Here is a 17219-nt window from a genome sequence, read left to right as displayed (position 1 = left end):
GGCTTCAGGCCAGCAACCTTGGGCTCAAGCCAGCGACCATGTCTCTGATCCCTGGCTTGAGCACGCTCAAGCCAACAACCCCATGCTCAAGTTGGTAAGCCTGTGCTCAAGCCTGATAAGAAGCACTCAAGCCAGAGACCTTGGGGTTTCGAATCTGGGTCCATTGTGTCCCAGTCTGACGCTCTGTCCATCTGTGCCACTGGCTGGTCAGGCTGAACTCAAGTTTTAATCATCATTAAATTCATACAACTCCTTATCACTGTCAAAACTCCCATCCATTAGTTTGTCTTCATCTGTGTCTGATGACGAATCACTGTTTTCAACAATGAGCACAAAAACAAGTGCGAAAAAGCAGGAAATGCAAGTAAAAAAACAAAATAAAACTACAACCACTGTATAAGAAGCTCCCAGTTTTTAGACTCCAAATTTTGGGAAGAAATCTGTGTCTTATACATGGGGAAATATGGTAATTAAAAAACAAAAGAAATTAAAAGCTCCTGTTAGGAACCAACAGGATCAGGTTTGCATTTTGGCTATCCATTCAAGCTATGTTGTAGCTGGTAGACTGTGGAGGGTGTGATGGATATTCTGGAGGCCTACTAGGCCCCCTTTGCAGGGCCCATGTACCCGTCCCCAACTTCTGGAAATAATGGTTTCTGAGGGTTCACTGATGAGTCCTTCAATAGGAACTGCCCCCAGCCACAAGGAATGCTCTTTCCCAAGGGCAGAACCTCTCCCAGAGAGCACCCATGACCATAAGTGGCTAAAGAAATACAAAAGCCAGCTATCTTATCTCAATCAGTGACCACCTCAGCTCCTAAATTCCCTGAAGGATCCATCAGCTGAGGCTTCTGTTGTAACCATGTTGCTGGTCACTTCCTTTTTAAATTTTTTTTAACGTTTTAAATACTTTATTTATTTTCGAGAGAAGAAAGAGAGAGAGAAGTGGGAACAGGAAACATCAACTCCCATATGTGCTTTGACCAGGCAAGCCCAGGGTTTTGACCCAGCAATCTCATCGTTTGAGGTCGATGCTTTATCCACTGTGCCACCACAGGTCAGGCCTTTGCTGGTCACTTATTTCTCTGCCTAATCCTACTTTATCACTTTCCTATTGCTGCCTAACACATTGCCACAAACTTGGTGGCTTAAGAAACACATTTATCATCTTACAATATCCATGGATCAGGAGACTGGGCACAGCTTAGCTGGGTCCTCTGCTCAGGCTGCAATAAAAGTGGTGGCCAGACTGCATTCTTATCTGGAGACTCAATTGCAGAAACATCCACTTCCAAACTTATGCCAGTTGTTGTGAATCCATTTCCTTGTAATTGTAGGACTGAGGACCCCAGCTTCTTGCTGGCTGTTGATTGATTGGAGGCTGCCTTCAGTGTCCAGAGGCCATCAGCAACTCCTAGAGGCTACTCACAGTTTCTTTCAAATGGGCTTTCTCTTTCAACATGTCCACTTAATCAAGCCAGTAAAGAGAGTCTCTACAACAAGTCTGCAAGCAAGACATACTCAGACATAATATAAAGTAATTACAGGAGTGATGGCTCATCATTTTTGCTGTATTCTATTCATTAGGAGCCAGGCACAGGTCCCATCCTTATTCAAGGAGTGCAGATTGAATGAAGTTTACACCTGATGCAAACATTAGAAGATGGCAGATACCTTAAAGTCTGTCTGCCACACTTGCCTTCCTCACTTCTTACAAGTATATTTCCTGAGGGCAGTCAATAAACATTCTCATGCGATTATCCATCTTAGAGCCAATATCCAGGGAGATATACTGGAGGCAGGGAAGTGAGCTAAAGAGTGTTGTAATAGCAACTATGGGCGATGGCAGTGGGAGACTGAGCAGTAGATTATCTTTCTATTAATAAATGTATAATAATTGTTATTAGAATTTAAAATGACACATGGCCTATCTGAAAGGAAAACCAAATCTAAAAATTACAAGGTGTCTTCAAGCAATTATATATATACAACAAATATAACTAATGAAAATTAGGCTTATTATGTTTCACAGTGTGAAAATAAACCTCAGACCACAATCAGTCACATAATCAAAAAGAAATTAGCACTTTATTAAAATTAGCATAGATTGTACTTTTACAAATTGCAGAAATAGTAAACAAATAGAGCTGCCCTATTAGAGACTGATAGAAAATATATAAGCAATTGTTGGCCTGATAACAGGATCAAAGTCCACCTTGTTTATCAACACTTCCATTTTTATCCATCCTATTTACAATAATTACCTTTATTCTTGCTTACTTAGTCATATACAGAGTGATATAAACAATATTCAGAAAGGATTTCCAATTATTTCTACACCATATTATAAGTATTCTCCATTGGAAAAATATTTTTCCTTAGATTTTCAGAGTGTGAAATATATATAGTGGCCTGACTTTATTTCTGGAAATGTTTAAATACTGGTGGATTTTTAAATCAATAATTACAAACACCACATGACTACACTAATACACCATGTTGTCAGGGAAATATTTTAGAATACTTTAGTTAACAGCTTATGATTCCAATGGTCTTCACGGGTATAATCGACTGCCTTTCACTTTCATGCACATTCAAAATTTCTTACAGAAGAAGAATGGTGAAACAAAATATGTAATCTGCCCTTGGTAATTTGTCGTGCTCAACAGTTGCACAGAAACAAGTGTTGAGTTTCTTAGGAAGCAAAACAGCAGCCCTTCAAAGAGGGGTGAGCCGCTCATCCTCTGCCATGAAGGTGTCATTAATGTGCCATCCCTTCGTGTCCAGGGGGTCACAGGGGATGCCATTTTCAATTGTGACGGTGTTTTCACACTTATCTTCAGTGTCATCCACTTCAGATGATCTCTGGTTCTTCCTAAATCACATAAAAAGAATGATTGGAATCTAGGAAGAGAAAGCATGGTCTTTTGCACCAGCAGGGAGAGCAGGAAAGAGGAACCTTAGAATGATGAAAAAATCGATACCTGTGTATTTTCAAATAAGTTACAATGATCATAAAAAGCTAATGCGGTAAAAAGATGTATCAAGATAAAAGTCTGCATGGATGACATATACATATTGATCAGAATGAGTGGTCTTATTTGGAATACTAAAATAACTATACATGAATATGTATATGAATGAATGTATAGGTATATTTACATAAATAAATGTTTGGATGCATTAATATATACAGGTACATTCACACACACACAAATTGCATGAAAGAATATGAATGAAATGTATGGTAAATTGGCAAGTTAAAAAATTTGGCTCTAGCCCTGACTGGATAGCTTAGTTGGTTAGATTGTTGTCCCAATACCCAAAAGTTGTGGGTTTGATCCCCAGTCAGGGCACTTACATGAACAAATTGATGTTTCTCTCTCTCTCTCTCTCTCTCTCTTTCTCTCTCTCTTCCTCTATCTCTAAAATTAATACATAAATTTTTTAAATTGGCTCTAGGAAACTTCACAAAAATTGAATTGAAAAAAGTAATAAGTTCCTTTCACAGGATTTGACAAATTAACAGTCTGTAAATGTTGAGTGAAAATCAAATTGAAATGAGGTATCAAGAAGCAAACTCACATTACTTTGTAGAAAGGAAGTAACATTATAAATTATAGATATCACTACTTGGCTCTACTCATTAAAAAATAGTTGTGTTCATTTGCAAGTTGGGTTTTTGGAACTCAGAACACATTTTACTGATTGTATTACAACTCACAGCTATAATTCCAGGTCATTCAAAACAAAAACAAAAAACAAAGTGATTGGATAAATTCTGAGTTTTTCATTCTCAGACCCTTTGTAGATGCTGCTACCCCAACCCAAATGGTGACCAGACCATTAATATTTCTTGGAGTGTGGAGGGCTGTAGCCTTTAATTCAAAGGTTCTTCCTGTCCTGTGAGAGACCAAAAAAGTTGACCCAGTTACACTTCACTATGCTTGGAGTGAAAAAAGAGAGGTGGGTACCTCTAGTCAACCACAGGGAATAAGAGTTTTCTTGAGGCTGGCTTATACAAGTTAGGTGTTAGGGCACCACAGGCATGAGGTTAAGCATAAGGCTCCCAGGCTTGCCAAAGGTTCTATCATCCCAGGAACCTAAGGAAACTTAAAAGAGGCAGACTTGAATGGATCACATGGCTGGGATGGTGGATATTGCTTCATTGACCAGGATGGACTCCCACCACTGTGGAAATCTCTTAGAACCTTAGTGAGTCTCTGGCAGGTGAGAAGGTGGGAAAGGTTCCCCAGTGATGACTGAGGTAGAGTTTCCTATTAGTCCTATATGAAAGTCCACTTTAATATGCTTTAAAGAATATGCAGGAGAAAGAGAGAAAAGAGAGAGGTAATGATGAAAATGTGGCAGTTAATATATGCTAATATAGAAGGAATAAAAGAAATAGAAAATCACCACTATAATAATAACTGATTCTGATGAAGCTCATCAATGGATACTAAACCACTGAATGAAAGATTGTTAGGGAACAGAATATTTTACATGCTCTCGGTGTATCACTCTCACAAGCAATGTACTAATTATAAACAGACATTTGTATTTTGTCAAGGTAGGAGTTTGGTGAACATCATGAACAAATAAGACAAATTGACAAGTGCCTCCAGATGTGACCTGCTAAAATTATATATTATATATTTAATTCTGTATTCTTTCCGCACCCCATCACCAATTTTTTTTTTACCTGAATCTTTCAGGAGGAAGTAATCAGAGAAATCAAAAACCAAATTTAAAGGGATTTTATAAAACAGCTGATTTGGACTCAGTACAAAGTAGGCTTAGAATTGGATGGTCAGACACATGGGTGGCTGGAGAGCTAGTTAGACAGATGGATTGATGGACAGATCAACAAATGTGTATCAGTGACTGATTGGCTGGATAATAAATTAATGGACAGATGAATGGATGGATGGACTAATGCTGTAGACATAGTTACTCAGATAGTAGCCCAGGGTAGATCTTGAATGGGATCCACAAAGAAAGAAAAGAAAGAGAAAAGAAGGGAAGGAAGGAAGGAAGGAAGGAAGGAAGGAAGGAAGGAAGGAAGAGAGAGAGAGAGAGAGAGAGAGAGAGAGAGAGAGAGGGAGGGAGGGAGGGAGGGAGGGAGGGAGGGAGGGGCTAGAAGGAGGGAGGGCGGGAGGGAGGGAGGAAGGGAAAGAAGGGAGGAAGGAAGGGAGGGAGGGAGGGAGGGAAGGAGGGGGAGGGAAAGAAGGAAGAAAGGGAGGGAGGGAGGGAAGGAGGGAGGGAGGGAGGGAACATATACATGTGGTATTTCTTGTATCTCTTGGATTGTTATTTTTTTCAAATGGATGGAGGAAATATTCATTTTCCTATCATAGAAATTATGAGTTAGTATAGATTTTTCCAGGCTTCACTGATAGTTTATTAGATAATGTAAATAGTTGGAGTTCATAATGAAAGGTAAAACAGCACCCAATAGTGTTGATCCCACTGTCATCACTTGCAAGTATTGTGCCATTTTATATGCCACTGTCAAATGTGTCACTACAGACAAAACAGTGGATTGAAAGTTGGGAGCTGTAGTTTCAGAGACCCAGGAAAGGATAGGCTGCTGTGTTTTCCATTCCCAATGTAAAGACACTGCACTGGCTATTCTAAGGTCCAGCAATCAGCAATCAGTGCAGGTTGGGCATAGAGTTTCATGTGATGAGAAAGCCCTCCAGCCAGGTGAAGTCACCTACCAGAGGACTAGAATACTTTGGTTCTTCCTTCTGTGGACAAGAGTATTGTCACTTTCCATGTTCTCCAGAAAGCAAAATCAATGACATTCTATCAACATCAATCACATCACTTCATTCCTAGTATCCAACATTCATTTAATAGCTATGTTTTAATGGCCTATTATGTGTTGAAAGAGACACAGTCCATGTCCTAAAGTGAAAAGAAAGAATTTAATAAAAGGGAAAACTCCAAATTTCACTCATGCTCCCCCCTCCCATATTTTATGGACTATAAAATAGAGGAGTGATGTTTCAGTAGACATGAAGCCTTGGTATTAAATGTATATATATTTACAATTATCATCAAAAAATGCCTAGTTTACACAATTTCCCTCCAAATCACTCCTCATTGGGCTTGGAGTGAATAATAATTTCCCTAACAATAAATAAATTTGAAACAGTCTAATCTTTCCCTGGAATTTCTGTACGTAAGTATGAAAGCTATAGTACAAAGACCTTAGTGAATGGAGCAGTCTGAAGTAAGTGACAATGCAACATAGTCTTAGAAATAATGGTTTCCAGTGTTGATTTACCAATTTCTTTACCTAAAAATGTTTTTATGGAGTTAGAAGAAAAACTGCAGAAAGCTGAACCCAGGCAGATCATTGCAAAAAATAGTCTCCCCCTCTTCAAGCACAAAGAAAAAAGAATCCATCAGGCATCTCAAAGGAATTGGGAAGAAGATGCAAACAGATGAGGATATGTTTCTCTTCTTTAGAAGAAGGATTTCTCAATAAAAAATATTCTGAGTGAAATTGCTATAGCAAAATGAGCTGTTTGAGTGGCAAATTAGGTACATATTATTCTTTATGACCTTAGAATCAGTTATACAAAGTCTTGGTATTGCTGAACTTCACAAAGTGCAGTGTGAGTAACATGCTGGCTGGTGGACATTATAAACAGCTCAAAGGTTACCTTACAGTAGTAACACAGCACTTTGTCACATCTCATAGTGTGGACTGTAATAAACTGATTCACTGCCTGTGCATTGCTCTTACTAAGAATAATAAAACTTAACTATCGTTTTGAATCATTTTGATTTGATGTTCTGCTAAAAACATGAATTCTTTTTCCTGAAAAATAAAATTGAGTGTTAATGACTTCCGCTGTTCCTGCAATGTCAGGTAGTTCAGGAAGAAGATTAAAAAAAGTGACTAAAATACCGGAAACTAGCTGCTAGGAGCCTGGAGAGTGAATAATGTCTCATAGGTCCAGAGAGAAAGGGGACAAATGAGGGGGAAAAGAGGTAAGGAATCACTCTCAGATCTAGGGGGTGTTAATGAATAGAGTTTGCTCAAGATAAAGTAGTGGCAGATAAAAGCAGAAAGTATTTCTGTCTTCCTTCAATAAGATAGGGCTGAAGAGTCAAGGTACACGAATAACCAGAAAAACAACAAAGGACACACAAATGTAAATTTTTAACACAGAATCACTTATTGGAGAATTGGGACTATCCTCATAATCAATACTTATTATTCCTGGGGAAAACAGTGTTGCTGGAAAAATTTCAGTGGGCACTGTAGCAGAGTGAGATTGGTGGGCTTTGGGATCAAGTCCACCTGGTTTTAAGCAATGGTACCAGTACCTTCCAACCAAATTACCATAGGCAGATCACTTTATATCTGCCATGTGATAGCAAAAATAATAATAATAATTAATAATAATCCATATCTATTACATGGCACAAACCAGTGCTTTGCATACATCATCTCATTTAATTCCCATTGCAATATTATGAAGATTGATTAGTGTCCCTGTCTTTCAAATGAAGGAGCTCAGATGCATATATACTGTTCACAAAATTAGGGGATATTTCAAAATTAATATGAAGCTATAAAATATCCCCTAATTTTTGTGAGCAGTATATATAGAGCAACTTGTCTTTCAGAATGGAACAAGATTGGTGAAAGGAGTGAAAGTAGAACTCCATTTAGTCTCTCAGTCTTTACTCAAAACACACATTTGATTCCTATTGAGTATATAAATTTAAGAACAACAAAGAAAAAAAAACAATTAGTATCTGTAAAATTTCTGCAACAATTAGGGGGCTTGGTGAAAAATATTGTTCTCATTTTCCATATGTGACCTACTCAGGTCACTCAGCTAATAAAGGCCAAGCCTGAAACTGGAACCCAAAACCAAGAGTATCCATCCAATGCTCTTTCTACTAAAACATACATCGTATCATCATCATCATCACCATTAGCATGACCACATCAGCCTCATTACTATAACCACCATTGTCAACATCATCCACCATCATCACCATCACCATCATAATCATCACCATCACCATCATCATCACCATCACCATCAACACCATCATCATCACCATCATCATCATCACTATCACCATCATCATCACCATCACCATCATCATCACCAGCAAAACTATCATCACCATCACCATCATAATCATCACCATCACCATCATCATCACCATCACCATCAACACCATCATCATCACCATCATCATCATCACTATCACCATCATCCATCACCATCACCATCATCATCACCAGCAAAACTATCATCACCATCACCATCATCATCATCATCATCACTATCACCATCATCACTATCACCATCATCATCATCACCATCACCATCAACACTATCATCACCATCATCATCACTATCACCACCATCATCATCACCATCAACATCATCACCATCATCATCATCACTATACTATCACCACCACCATCATCACCATCAACACCACCATCATCATCACTATCACCATTATCATCATCACCATCACCAGCAAAACCATCATCATCATCACCATCACCATCATCATCAACACCATCATCATCATCACTACCACCATCATCACTATTACCATCATCATCATCACCATCACCATCAACACCATTATCATCATCACCATCATCATCATCATCATCATCATCATCATCACCATCATCATCATCATCACCATCATCATAAGGCTGACCGGAGAACTAAAAACATCTTCTGGGGTGGGGCTAGACAGATCTAATAAAGATATCATTGTGAATGAAAGATATGCAGTTCATCTTGTCTCCTTCAAGACTAAAAAGTTTTGGGGGAAACTGAATCTTTTTCTATGTTTAGAAAGGGCTTTCATCACAATTATCAGGGCTCTCACCACTTCAAACTGCACCTTGTCCTCACTTTGAAGTAATACTTTGCACAAGCGAAGCCCATCACATATTGCATCAAATTTAAAACACAACAAATCAATTTATCTTCAGAAGGCTGTCATAATTGTCCTGACTCTATTTGCTAATTATTGATGCTCTCCAGGTTTACAAAGAGATTTGTCCATCTGTTTTTCTAGTTTGAACATGAAATGAATTTGTGAACGCAAAGCTGTAACAACAGCCTCACTTCTCCCGGGAAACAGATGATGATGCTACACACCCAGTTATTATATTAATGCAGAATCTGCTCAAAAGGAAAGATAGCTGATCCCAGCACAAACTATCTGAAAGGCCAGCAAATGGCAGGCTAATAAAATAATAGTAACAGCTAACACTTATTGAGCGCTCACTGTGTGCCAGGCACCACTCTAAGCACTTTACTGTATTAACTCTTTTTATCCCACCAAGTTAATTATTTCCAGTATACCTTGCTGTCACTCTAGCAAAGTTATCTACACAGAGAGAAAAAAAATTAACCAACTTGACTCTAGTGCCACAAACCAGATTCTCCTGAGCTTGATTTCCCTGACTCATTGCCTGTGCTTCCTGATATTCATATAGTTAATGGATTATATATAAGAACAGAATTAGGTGATAAATACTTGGAATCTAAGCAGTTTATCTCCAGAGTCCATTTTTCTAACTCTTACACTATATCGTACTAGTGACAAATTGAGGAACAAGGATGTGAAGTCAATTCATAAAGGTTGCAATCAATAGAAACCATAGAATTATAGAATTTTGGAATTTAAAACTTTAAAATACTAAATGTAGGTATTCAGATATTACAAGAGAATATTTATTAATATTGTGAAAAAAATAACAACCAACTTGTACCAAGTTTCTTTGCATTACATGTCATGCCAAGCTCAAGAAAATCAAGCAAGTACGACTTGATCTTTATCTTTGAGTTTGAGTCAGGGACTAGACATAAATCATATTTATTCCACAGCATTTCGTTTATCATTTGTGAAAAAAACTACAAAGCCCAAGATTTTAAATGACTGTCTTCTGCTAGTAAGTAAGGTGAAACATGTAGAAAATAGTAAACCTCAAGAGAATTATTTAGTTGAACACACATTTGGTGACACATCTCACATGTAGCATCTGGGCATCAACCCTTTTGAAAACAACGCATGTCCCACTTATCAAAATTCCCCTTTGTCAGTGTCAGAACAGAAGGCTTAGTAGCATCAAAGTGTTTAGTGAAGAGCTGAAGCCTCCCTCCACTTTCCCTCTGGATCAGAGGTACTGGTAAACAAAATTTTCTCTTTTCATCATGCTGACAGATCCTGTCTCTTCTCCCTGTGAGCCACGCTACTGTAATAACTCTCCCACTGGTCTGAAATTCTCTCTGGAAGTAATATTAATCATTTAGACAGCAAAACTTGCAAGTGCCCCAGAATCCAGGTAAATGAACTCAAGGAGTAGGAATCTATATATCAGTTGCTAAACTGGAAGCTCTCAAACTAAATGAATTAGAATAATCTGAATAGTCATTAAAATGCATCCCATTCAGAGATTCTAATTTAGTGGGTCTGGGGTAGAGCCAAGGAACTTACATTTTAAACAAGTGTTCCAGGTAAGTCTGATGCAAGGAATTGATTCAAAGGCCACTTTGAGGAACACAGATCTATATACCATAAGCACTAGAGGGATGAGCGCCCACCAAAAGGAGGAAGTATAAAATAGAGAAAAAGTACCTGGGACAACATGGCGGCTGCAGGCACTGGGCCAAGAAGAGGCAGGCCAAGGTGGGAAGGCATGTAAAGAACTGTGCAACTGCTGGTATCTGGAGGTGATGACGACCAAAGATGAACTCTGCCTACCCCCAAAATCTGCTTAGCTTTGCGTATCCAGCTTTCAGAATCAAAGGATATTAAAATTGATTCTGGATAAGCAACATTCATATGGTGTTAAATAGAGGGAATGATAGTAATGGAAAGAGCCATAGTTAAGTAAAGGACATTGGACTCCAAAATGCCTCTAAAAACAAGAGCATAAGTGATATTTTAAAAATCACCAATGCTTTTCAAAGTTTAAGGTATAAGGCATTATCTTAAGCTATGTCAAAATCCTCTCCTTATTTTTTCAAGTCATGAGCAAATAGAAAAATCATTCCCTTTCAATATCTTACCTTCTACGTTGCCGGATTCCTGATAAAACCAATAATGTAATTGCAACAATGACGATACAAAATACCACACCAAATATAATAATCCAGATGGGAACTGATGGGTCTATGGGTGGTGCAAGAGTGGAAGGAATTTTTAAAAATTCCAGAGTCTGGTCATTCAAAGAGAAGGCATTGTTGATCCGGTTCCTATTCATTCTAAAATTCAATGACAATAAAAACAAAACAAGACAGAAAAATAAAACATTAGGAACAAAGACAGAGAACTATGTCTCCATGATTATAGCTCTTTTAATAAACAGAGCATCCTCACAGAAAGAGACTTCAGGTTGACCAGACAGTTTGATGAGGGCACTAATGCTGGGGTATTCTTTTTATACGCTGCTTTGCTGACTGCCAAAAGAGATGTTCTTCTGTGTACTACTGCCCTCTATTGTTGCAAATCCTACAAGTAACTGGAAGTCCTGAGCTTTGAGCTCTGCCCACCATGCTTTATTTCCTGAGAGGCAGCATCTAACGTATTTCCCCATGTGTAAGACGCTCCCAAGTATAAGACACATCTTAATTTTGGGGCCTGAAATTTTCTAAAAATGTAATAATCACATAAAGTTATTGAACTCAAGTTTTGTTCATCATAAAATTCATACAACTCCTCATCACTGTCAAAACTCACATCCATTAGCTTGTCCTCATCTGTGTCTGATGACAAATCACTGTCTTCATATATTGCCTCATCCTCAGTTCCATCTATGACATTTGAAATGCTACACTTATTAAATGACTTGACAATGATCTCAATCTTGACATTATTCCCGGATCTTTTTACCCAGGTACAAACTTCTCCTATGACAGCAAGTTTTGTTTTTTGCTCTGCAGCAAAGTTCTTTGTGTTTTTTTGTTATGTGTGCCTTGAACTGATCAAGCACCAATAGGGCAGGTTTACATAAGAGCCCACCAGGTCTCCTTCTCCAAACTTTCTCAAACCAGATCTTATTCAATCCAGATCCATCCAACCCTTGCCATGAATGTGGACAATCACTCCTCATGGAATGTCTTCTTTTGGCATTGTTCTGCATTTGAAAATCAGCATAGGAGGCAACTTGTTTCCATTGGCACAACAAGCTGAAACAACTACATAATGGCTCTTTTCATGTCCACTTGTCTTCAGTTACAGTTTTCACCCCCTTCTTATCAGCAGTTCTGTTACTTGGGACATCAGATTGAAGGGGGACTTCGTCCATATTTGTAATCTATCCCAACTCAAACTGATGTATCTTCTGACACTGAATGACAAAACGATGAAATTCAAGGACCTTCTGCTCATAGCTTTCAGGCATCTTTTGGGCAAGTCTGGTGCATGTACACATGCTTAGTCCATTCCATTTCATGAACCTGAAGCACCAATTGTGTCCTCCTTTGAAATCCGTAACTTCTTTTTCATCAGCAATTCTTCTTGCCTCATGCTGAACCATCTTTATGGACACAGCAATTCCAATTGCCCTTTGCTCTTAAATCCATATCTTCAGTTCCCTCTCTAAATCAGGCCATTTTGCTGAACTGCCTCTGATGACCCTTTTCTTCATGGTGTTTTCAGTACTAGGGTTCTTCTTCCCATAGCCAGTCTTGGATTGATTTCTCAGTTGGAGGAGGACCAAACTTATGTCCAGCAGCATGATTTCCATTCACTTTTGCAAACTGGATCACTTTTAACTTGAACTCAGCACTGTGCAAAAATCTTTTCTGAGCCATTTCTGGGCAGAATGTGGCAAAATGTAACCTACTGTAATATACCAGTAACAAGTGCTAAACAATGAGCACAAAGACAAGCATGAAAAAGCGGGAAATGCAAGTAAAAAAATCTACAACCACTGTATAAGATGCACCCAGTTTTTAGACTCCAAATTTTTTGAAAAAGGGTGTGTCTTATACATGGGGAAATATGGTAGATTAAAATGACAGGACTCTATTTAAAGTGATTCACATAAATACCAACAGCCCCAAAACATAAAATTATGTTAAAAAGTGCATAATAAACAGGAGAAGAAAAGAAAACCAGGAAGAGAAAATAAAGCATGGATCCAGGAGCAGCTGCAAATCCACCAATTTGATCTTTTATTTCTCTATTAATTTAACAAACATTTGTGGGAAAATCACTAAGTGCCATATACTGTGCTAGGTGCTGTAGGTACGAAGTGAAATAAAAATACTAAGGACCTTAGAGTCTAAAGGGTAGTGAATCAGGCCCTCCACAATCACAGTGCAATGAAAACTGTTCTACGGAAGAGGCAGATATGGGAAAAATGGGGGAGCACAGCAGAGGGCTAAGTATATCATAGTGAGAAGTCAGGGCTTCTTTCCTGAGAATGCAACTTCTGAGCTGTGTATTGAGAAACAAGTAGGATTTCTTTAGTCCAAAGTGTGTAGTGAGCACGGAATGGAGATAAGTATAGTATGATTTTCTAAGTAAACTGCAAGTAGTTCCATGTGATTCAAGTCAGTGGTGCTTTAGAACAGTGGTCTCCAACCTTTTTTAGGCCACGGACCAGTTTAATGTCAGAAAATATTTTCATGGACCGGCGTTTAGGGTGGGAAAGATAAATGTATCACGTGACCAAGACAAGCATCAAGAGTGAATCTTAGACGGATGTAACAGAGGGAATCTGGTCATTTTTTAAAAATAAAACATCGTTCAGACTTAAATATAAATAAAATGGAAATAATTTAAGTTATTTATTCTTTCTCTGAGGACCGGTACCAAATGGCCCACGGTCCGCGGCCCAGGGGGTTGGGGATCACTGCTTTAGAAAACATAAAACTAAAAGTTTTCCTGGGGGAACATCTGCCTTTATGGTGACAGTAGCAGTGAGGAAAGACTTAGTAGCAAAGACTTATTTGACTGAAATAAAAAAGTGAACTTCTAACTGAAATTTGAGAACTAGATAAGAAGATCTCCTGGAGATATTGTATCGCCTTTACTAAATTCACACCAGACAAGCTCACTGCATTTACCTCTAGAGCAACCCTGAAAAACAGGAATCGAATGTGAGTCTCATATGTGACTGAAAATTTTCTAGGAGCTGCATTTTTTAAAAGGAAAAAGAAATAGATGAAATTAACTTTAATAATATATTTTGCCCAACATGTCTAAGAAAATATATTTTCAACATATACTCAATATTGAGTTTGTTCACATTTTATTTTGTACAAAGTCTTTGAAATTCAGTGTGTACTTTACACTTAGAGCATATCTAATCTTGGACTCACTATAGTTCAAGTGCTCACGAGCCACATATGGCTGGTAACTATTGTATTGAAAAGTGGAGGTACTGAACTTGACATTAATGGCTTAAGAATCTCTGCAGACCTGCACCAAGCTATCAGGAAAGGTGTCCTTTAGCAAATACAAATCTATGCTGAGGCATCATTATTCATTAATATAAAGGAAAATCCCAACCAGATAATCTACAGCAGGAGATGATTTCAATGTAATTTTTACCAAACTGTAGAATGTTTTCTTGTTTGCTTTTACAACCTAATACTAATAATCTGGGAACACAAACCTTTACACAGAATAATGAACCCCATTACTAAGGTCTAACTCAGAGTAAAATGCAAAGTTGTTCTGCATTCTCATTCTATCTGCCTGGTTGGTTAACACTTTGCTATTCTATTACCTCTTGGACTGATTAGATGTTCTAGTTCAGTACAGACTAAATCTCAGTCCACCACTGAAATCCTCAATAGGTATCAATCAACAAGAATGTCTTTCAGCCAACGTTGCCTTGGAATAGGGACAGGCCATCACAACACAGTTAAAACAGACATCTTAGAACTGGTCAGTTATTCCCTCACCTAATTCCATAGGTGTAAACACTCTAGTAGAGAGAAAAAAATCACTGGACATGGTGGCAGCATGCTTGGGTTCAAGTCCTCACTCTTTATTTTTCTAGCATGGTGGCCTGAGCAAATGAATTAATCACTCTGAGCCTCAATTTCCTCATTTATAAACAAAGAATAAGAATAAGGACTCAAAATGATTGGTGTTGGTAGTACATGCCACAGATGTGTAAGAACATGCCTTGTGAGCTAAAAAGAGTTATGCAAACATTTGGTGGAACTAGTATTATTTTGCACAACCATGTAGATTCTCCAGCCTTGAAAGTCCTCTTACCTACGCTCTAAGTACCACTTCTCTTCACTCTATCCTTCTCTCTTGTTACTGTTTCCTTTATTTTCATACAATCCTGATGAGTCCTAACCATTCCCTGACATAAATTTTCATTTTTTTAGCCATCCTCAACCCATACACAGCTCTTTGAAACAGACAATTTGTGTGAACATATTCATCTACATCAGTGGTAGTCAACCTAGTCCGTACTGCCCACTAGTGGGCATTCCAGCTTTCATGGTGGGCGGAAGCAGAGCAACCAAAGTATAAATAAAAAGATAGATTTAACTATAGTAAGTTGTTTTATAAAGATTGATTCTGCCAAACTTAGCAAAAATCCAACATAAAGTACTTGGTAAGTAATTATTATTATATGTTTGAACTTGCTGTAACTCTGCTTTATAAATTTTATAAAGTAAAGTTATTTCCCTACTTTATAAATCACCATGACTGTGGAACCAGTGAGTGGTTAGAAAATTTTACTACTAACAGAGATACAAAAGTGGGTGGTAGGTATAAAAAGGTTGACTACCCCTGGTCAACATCCTTGACCTTCACTCCAAACATTCACTCTTCCTCCTCTCATGAAGTAAAGCCTGGTTTAACCACAGTGCTTTCATTTTCCTTATGGCCCTCCCAAATCACAGGGCTTGAACAAAACCCCTTTCACATGAAATACAATATTCTTAATTTTTACTACCTAAGTGGTGTGTCTTAACAGTATTCTTAGTAGCAAAAGTACAGGAACAAATTAGTTCACACCTTTTTGTTAAGGAAAATTAAATAATTTCCCATTGGTGTAGCTCATCAATATCTTTGCTTCAGCAAGGGAAACAGATGACTGTTCACACAAAAATTTTGGCATTTGATTATATACTCATCATCTTAAATGTTAATATTTTACAGAAAGCAAATGAGTTCTTTTACTAGATATTTCTCCCTGGTGAAGAGAACAATGTGCATTTCAGTAACTTATAAATCATATGTAAAGAGAGTTACTTTGCTTCATTGTTCCATTTTTGGGAAATAGTTTGTTTCTTTCAATACACCTTTGCCCAACATTAATCAAGTGTGGGGTTTGAATTTTTGACACACAAAGTGCACATTAATTAAAATAAAAACAAACCGAGTCCTTATGCTACTCTGAAGTAAAGAATACATTTCAATTTTGAAAGCTTGTTATGATCACAAGGAGAAGGGGAGAAGAACTGTCAGGAAAAACTGTGTTAACCTTGAAATAGGTAAAAAGAAAATCACTAAATGTCTGGCAAGTAAATGCACCTTTGCAGACAATTTCTACCTTTTATTGTCTTTGAGTTATTTTGTAAGTCTGTGAGTTGTATGTAAAACTAATATACTGTAAATGATTCCTGTTCAGAGAAAATAAAGTGAATCGTGTCTGGTGGAACATGATTGATGACTACCTGGTGAGTAGAATGGTATATCTTTTTCTAAATGAACATCACCATTCCTTGATTCCTATGTATGCATGGTTCCTTGAAATCTTCTTTGAACTAGTTTTAATATTTTACTAGTTTCCTCATTAATTAATAAAATATTAAAATCTTCTATAACATTTATTTTTTATTTGTATGAATCATAATTTAACCTTTTTTTTTTAAAAAAAGTTATCTTTTACAAATTGGTAGTTACAGAATAGTCCCAAGAATGTAAAGTATAGCACGGGGAATATAGTCAATAATAATGTAATAAGTATGTATACTGCCAGGTGGGTACTGGAAATATCACGGGGAACCACTCTGTAAAGTATATGATTGTCTCTAACCAATATGCCGTACATCTGAAACTAATACAAAATAATATTGAATGTAAACTGTAAATGAAAAATTTAAAAAAATTAAAAGGTATCTTTTAAAGGTAAAGACTACATTGACTAAGAAAGATAAGTTCTTAGAAACCCAAGAAATCTAAGTATTGTTATAGCTTTTGAATAAAAGTCAGAGGTGTGA

At 37.5% G+C, this 17219-nt stretch overlaps 1 protein-coding gene across 1 annotated transcript in view; it reads right to left on the bottom strand.

Annotated features, from left to right (window-relative positions):
- Positions 1 to 2061: 2061 nt before the first annotated feature.
- Positions 2062 to 17219, bottom strand: part of CLTRN (collectrin, amino acid transport regulator) — a 30846-nt gene continuing 15688 nt past the window's right edge. The window contains exons 5-6 of the mRNA XM_066249836.1: positions 11085 to 11279; positions 2062 to 2875 (exon numbers count right to left, since the gene is read on the bottom strand). Coding sequence (XP_066105933.1) covers positions 2719 to 2875; positions 11085 to 11279 — 352 coding nt within the window. The 3' untranslated portion in view covers positions 2062 to 2718. The remainder of the gene's footprint in view (positions 2876 to 11084; positions 11280 to 17219) is intronic.

The sequence above is a fragment of the Saccopteryx bilineata genome, chromosome X (genome assembly GCF_036850765.1).
Source record: "Saccopteryx bilineata isolate mSacBil1 chromosome X, mSacBil1_pri_phased_curated, whole genome shotgun sequence".
NCBI lineage: Eukaryota > Metazoa > Chordata > Mammalia > Chiroptera > Emballonuridae > Saccopteryx > Saccopteryx bilineata.
Note: the sequence above shows the minus strand (reverse complement) of the source record. Positions and strands in the feature narration are given on the sequence as shown.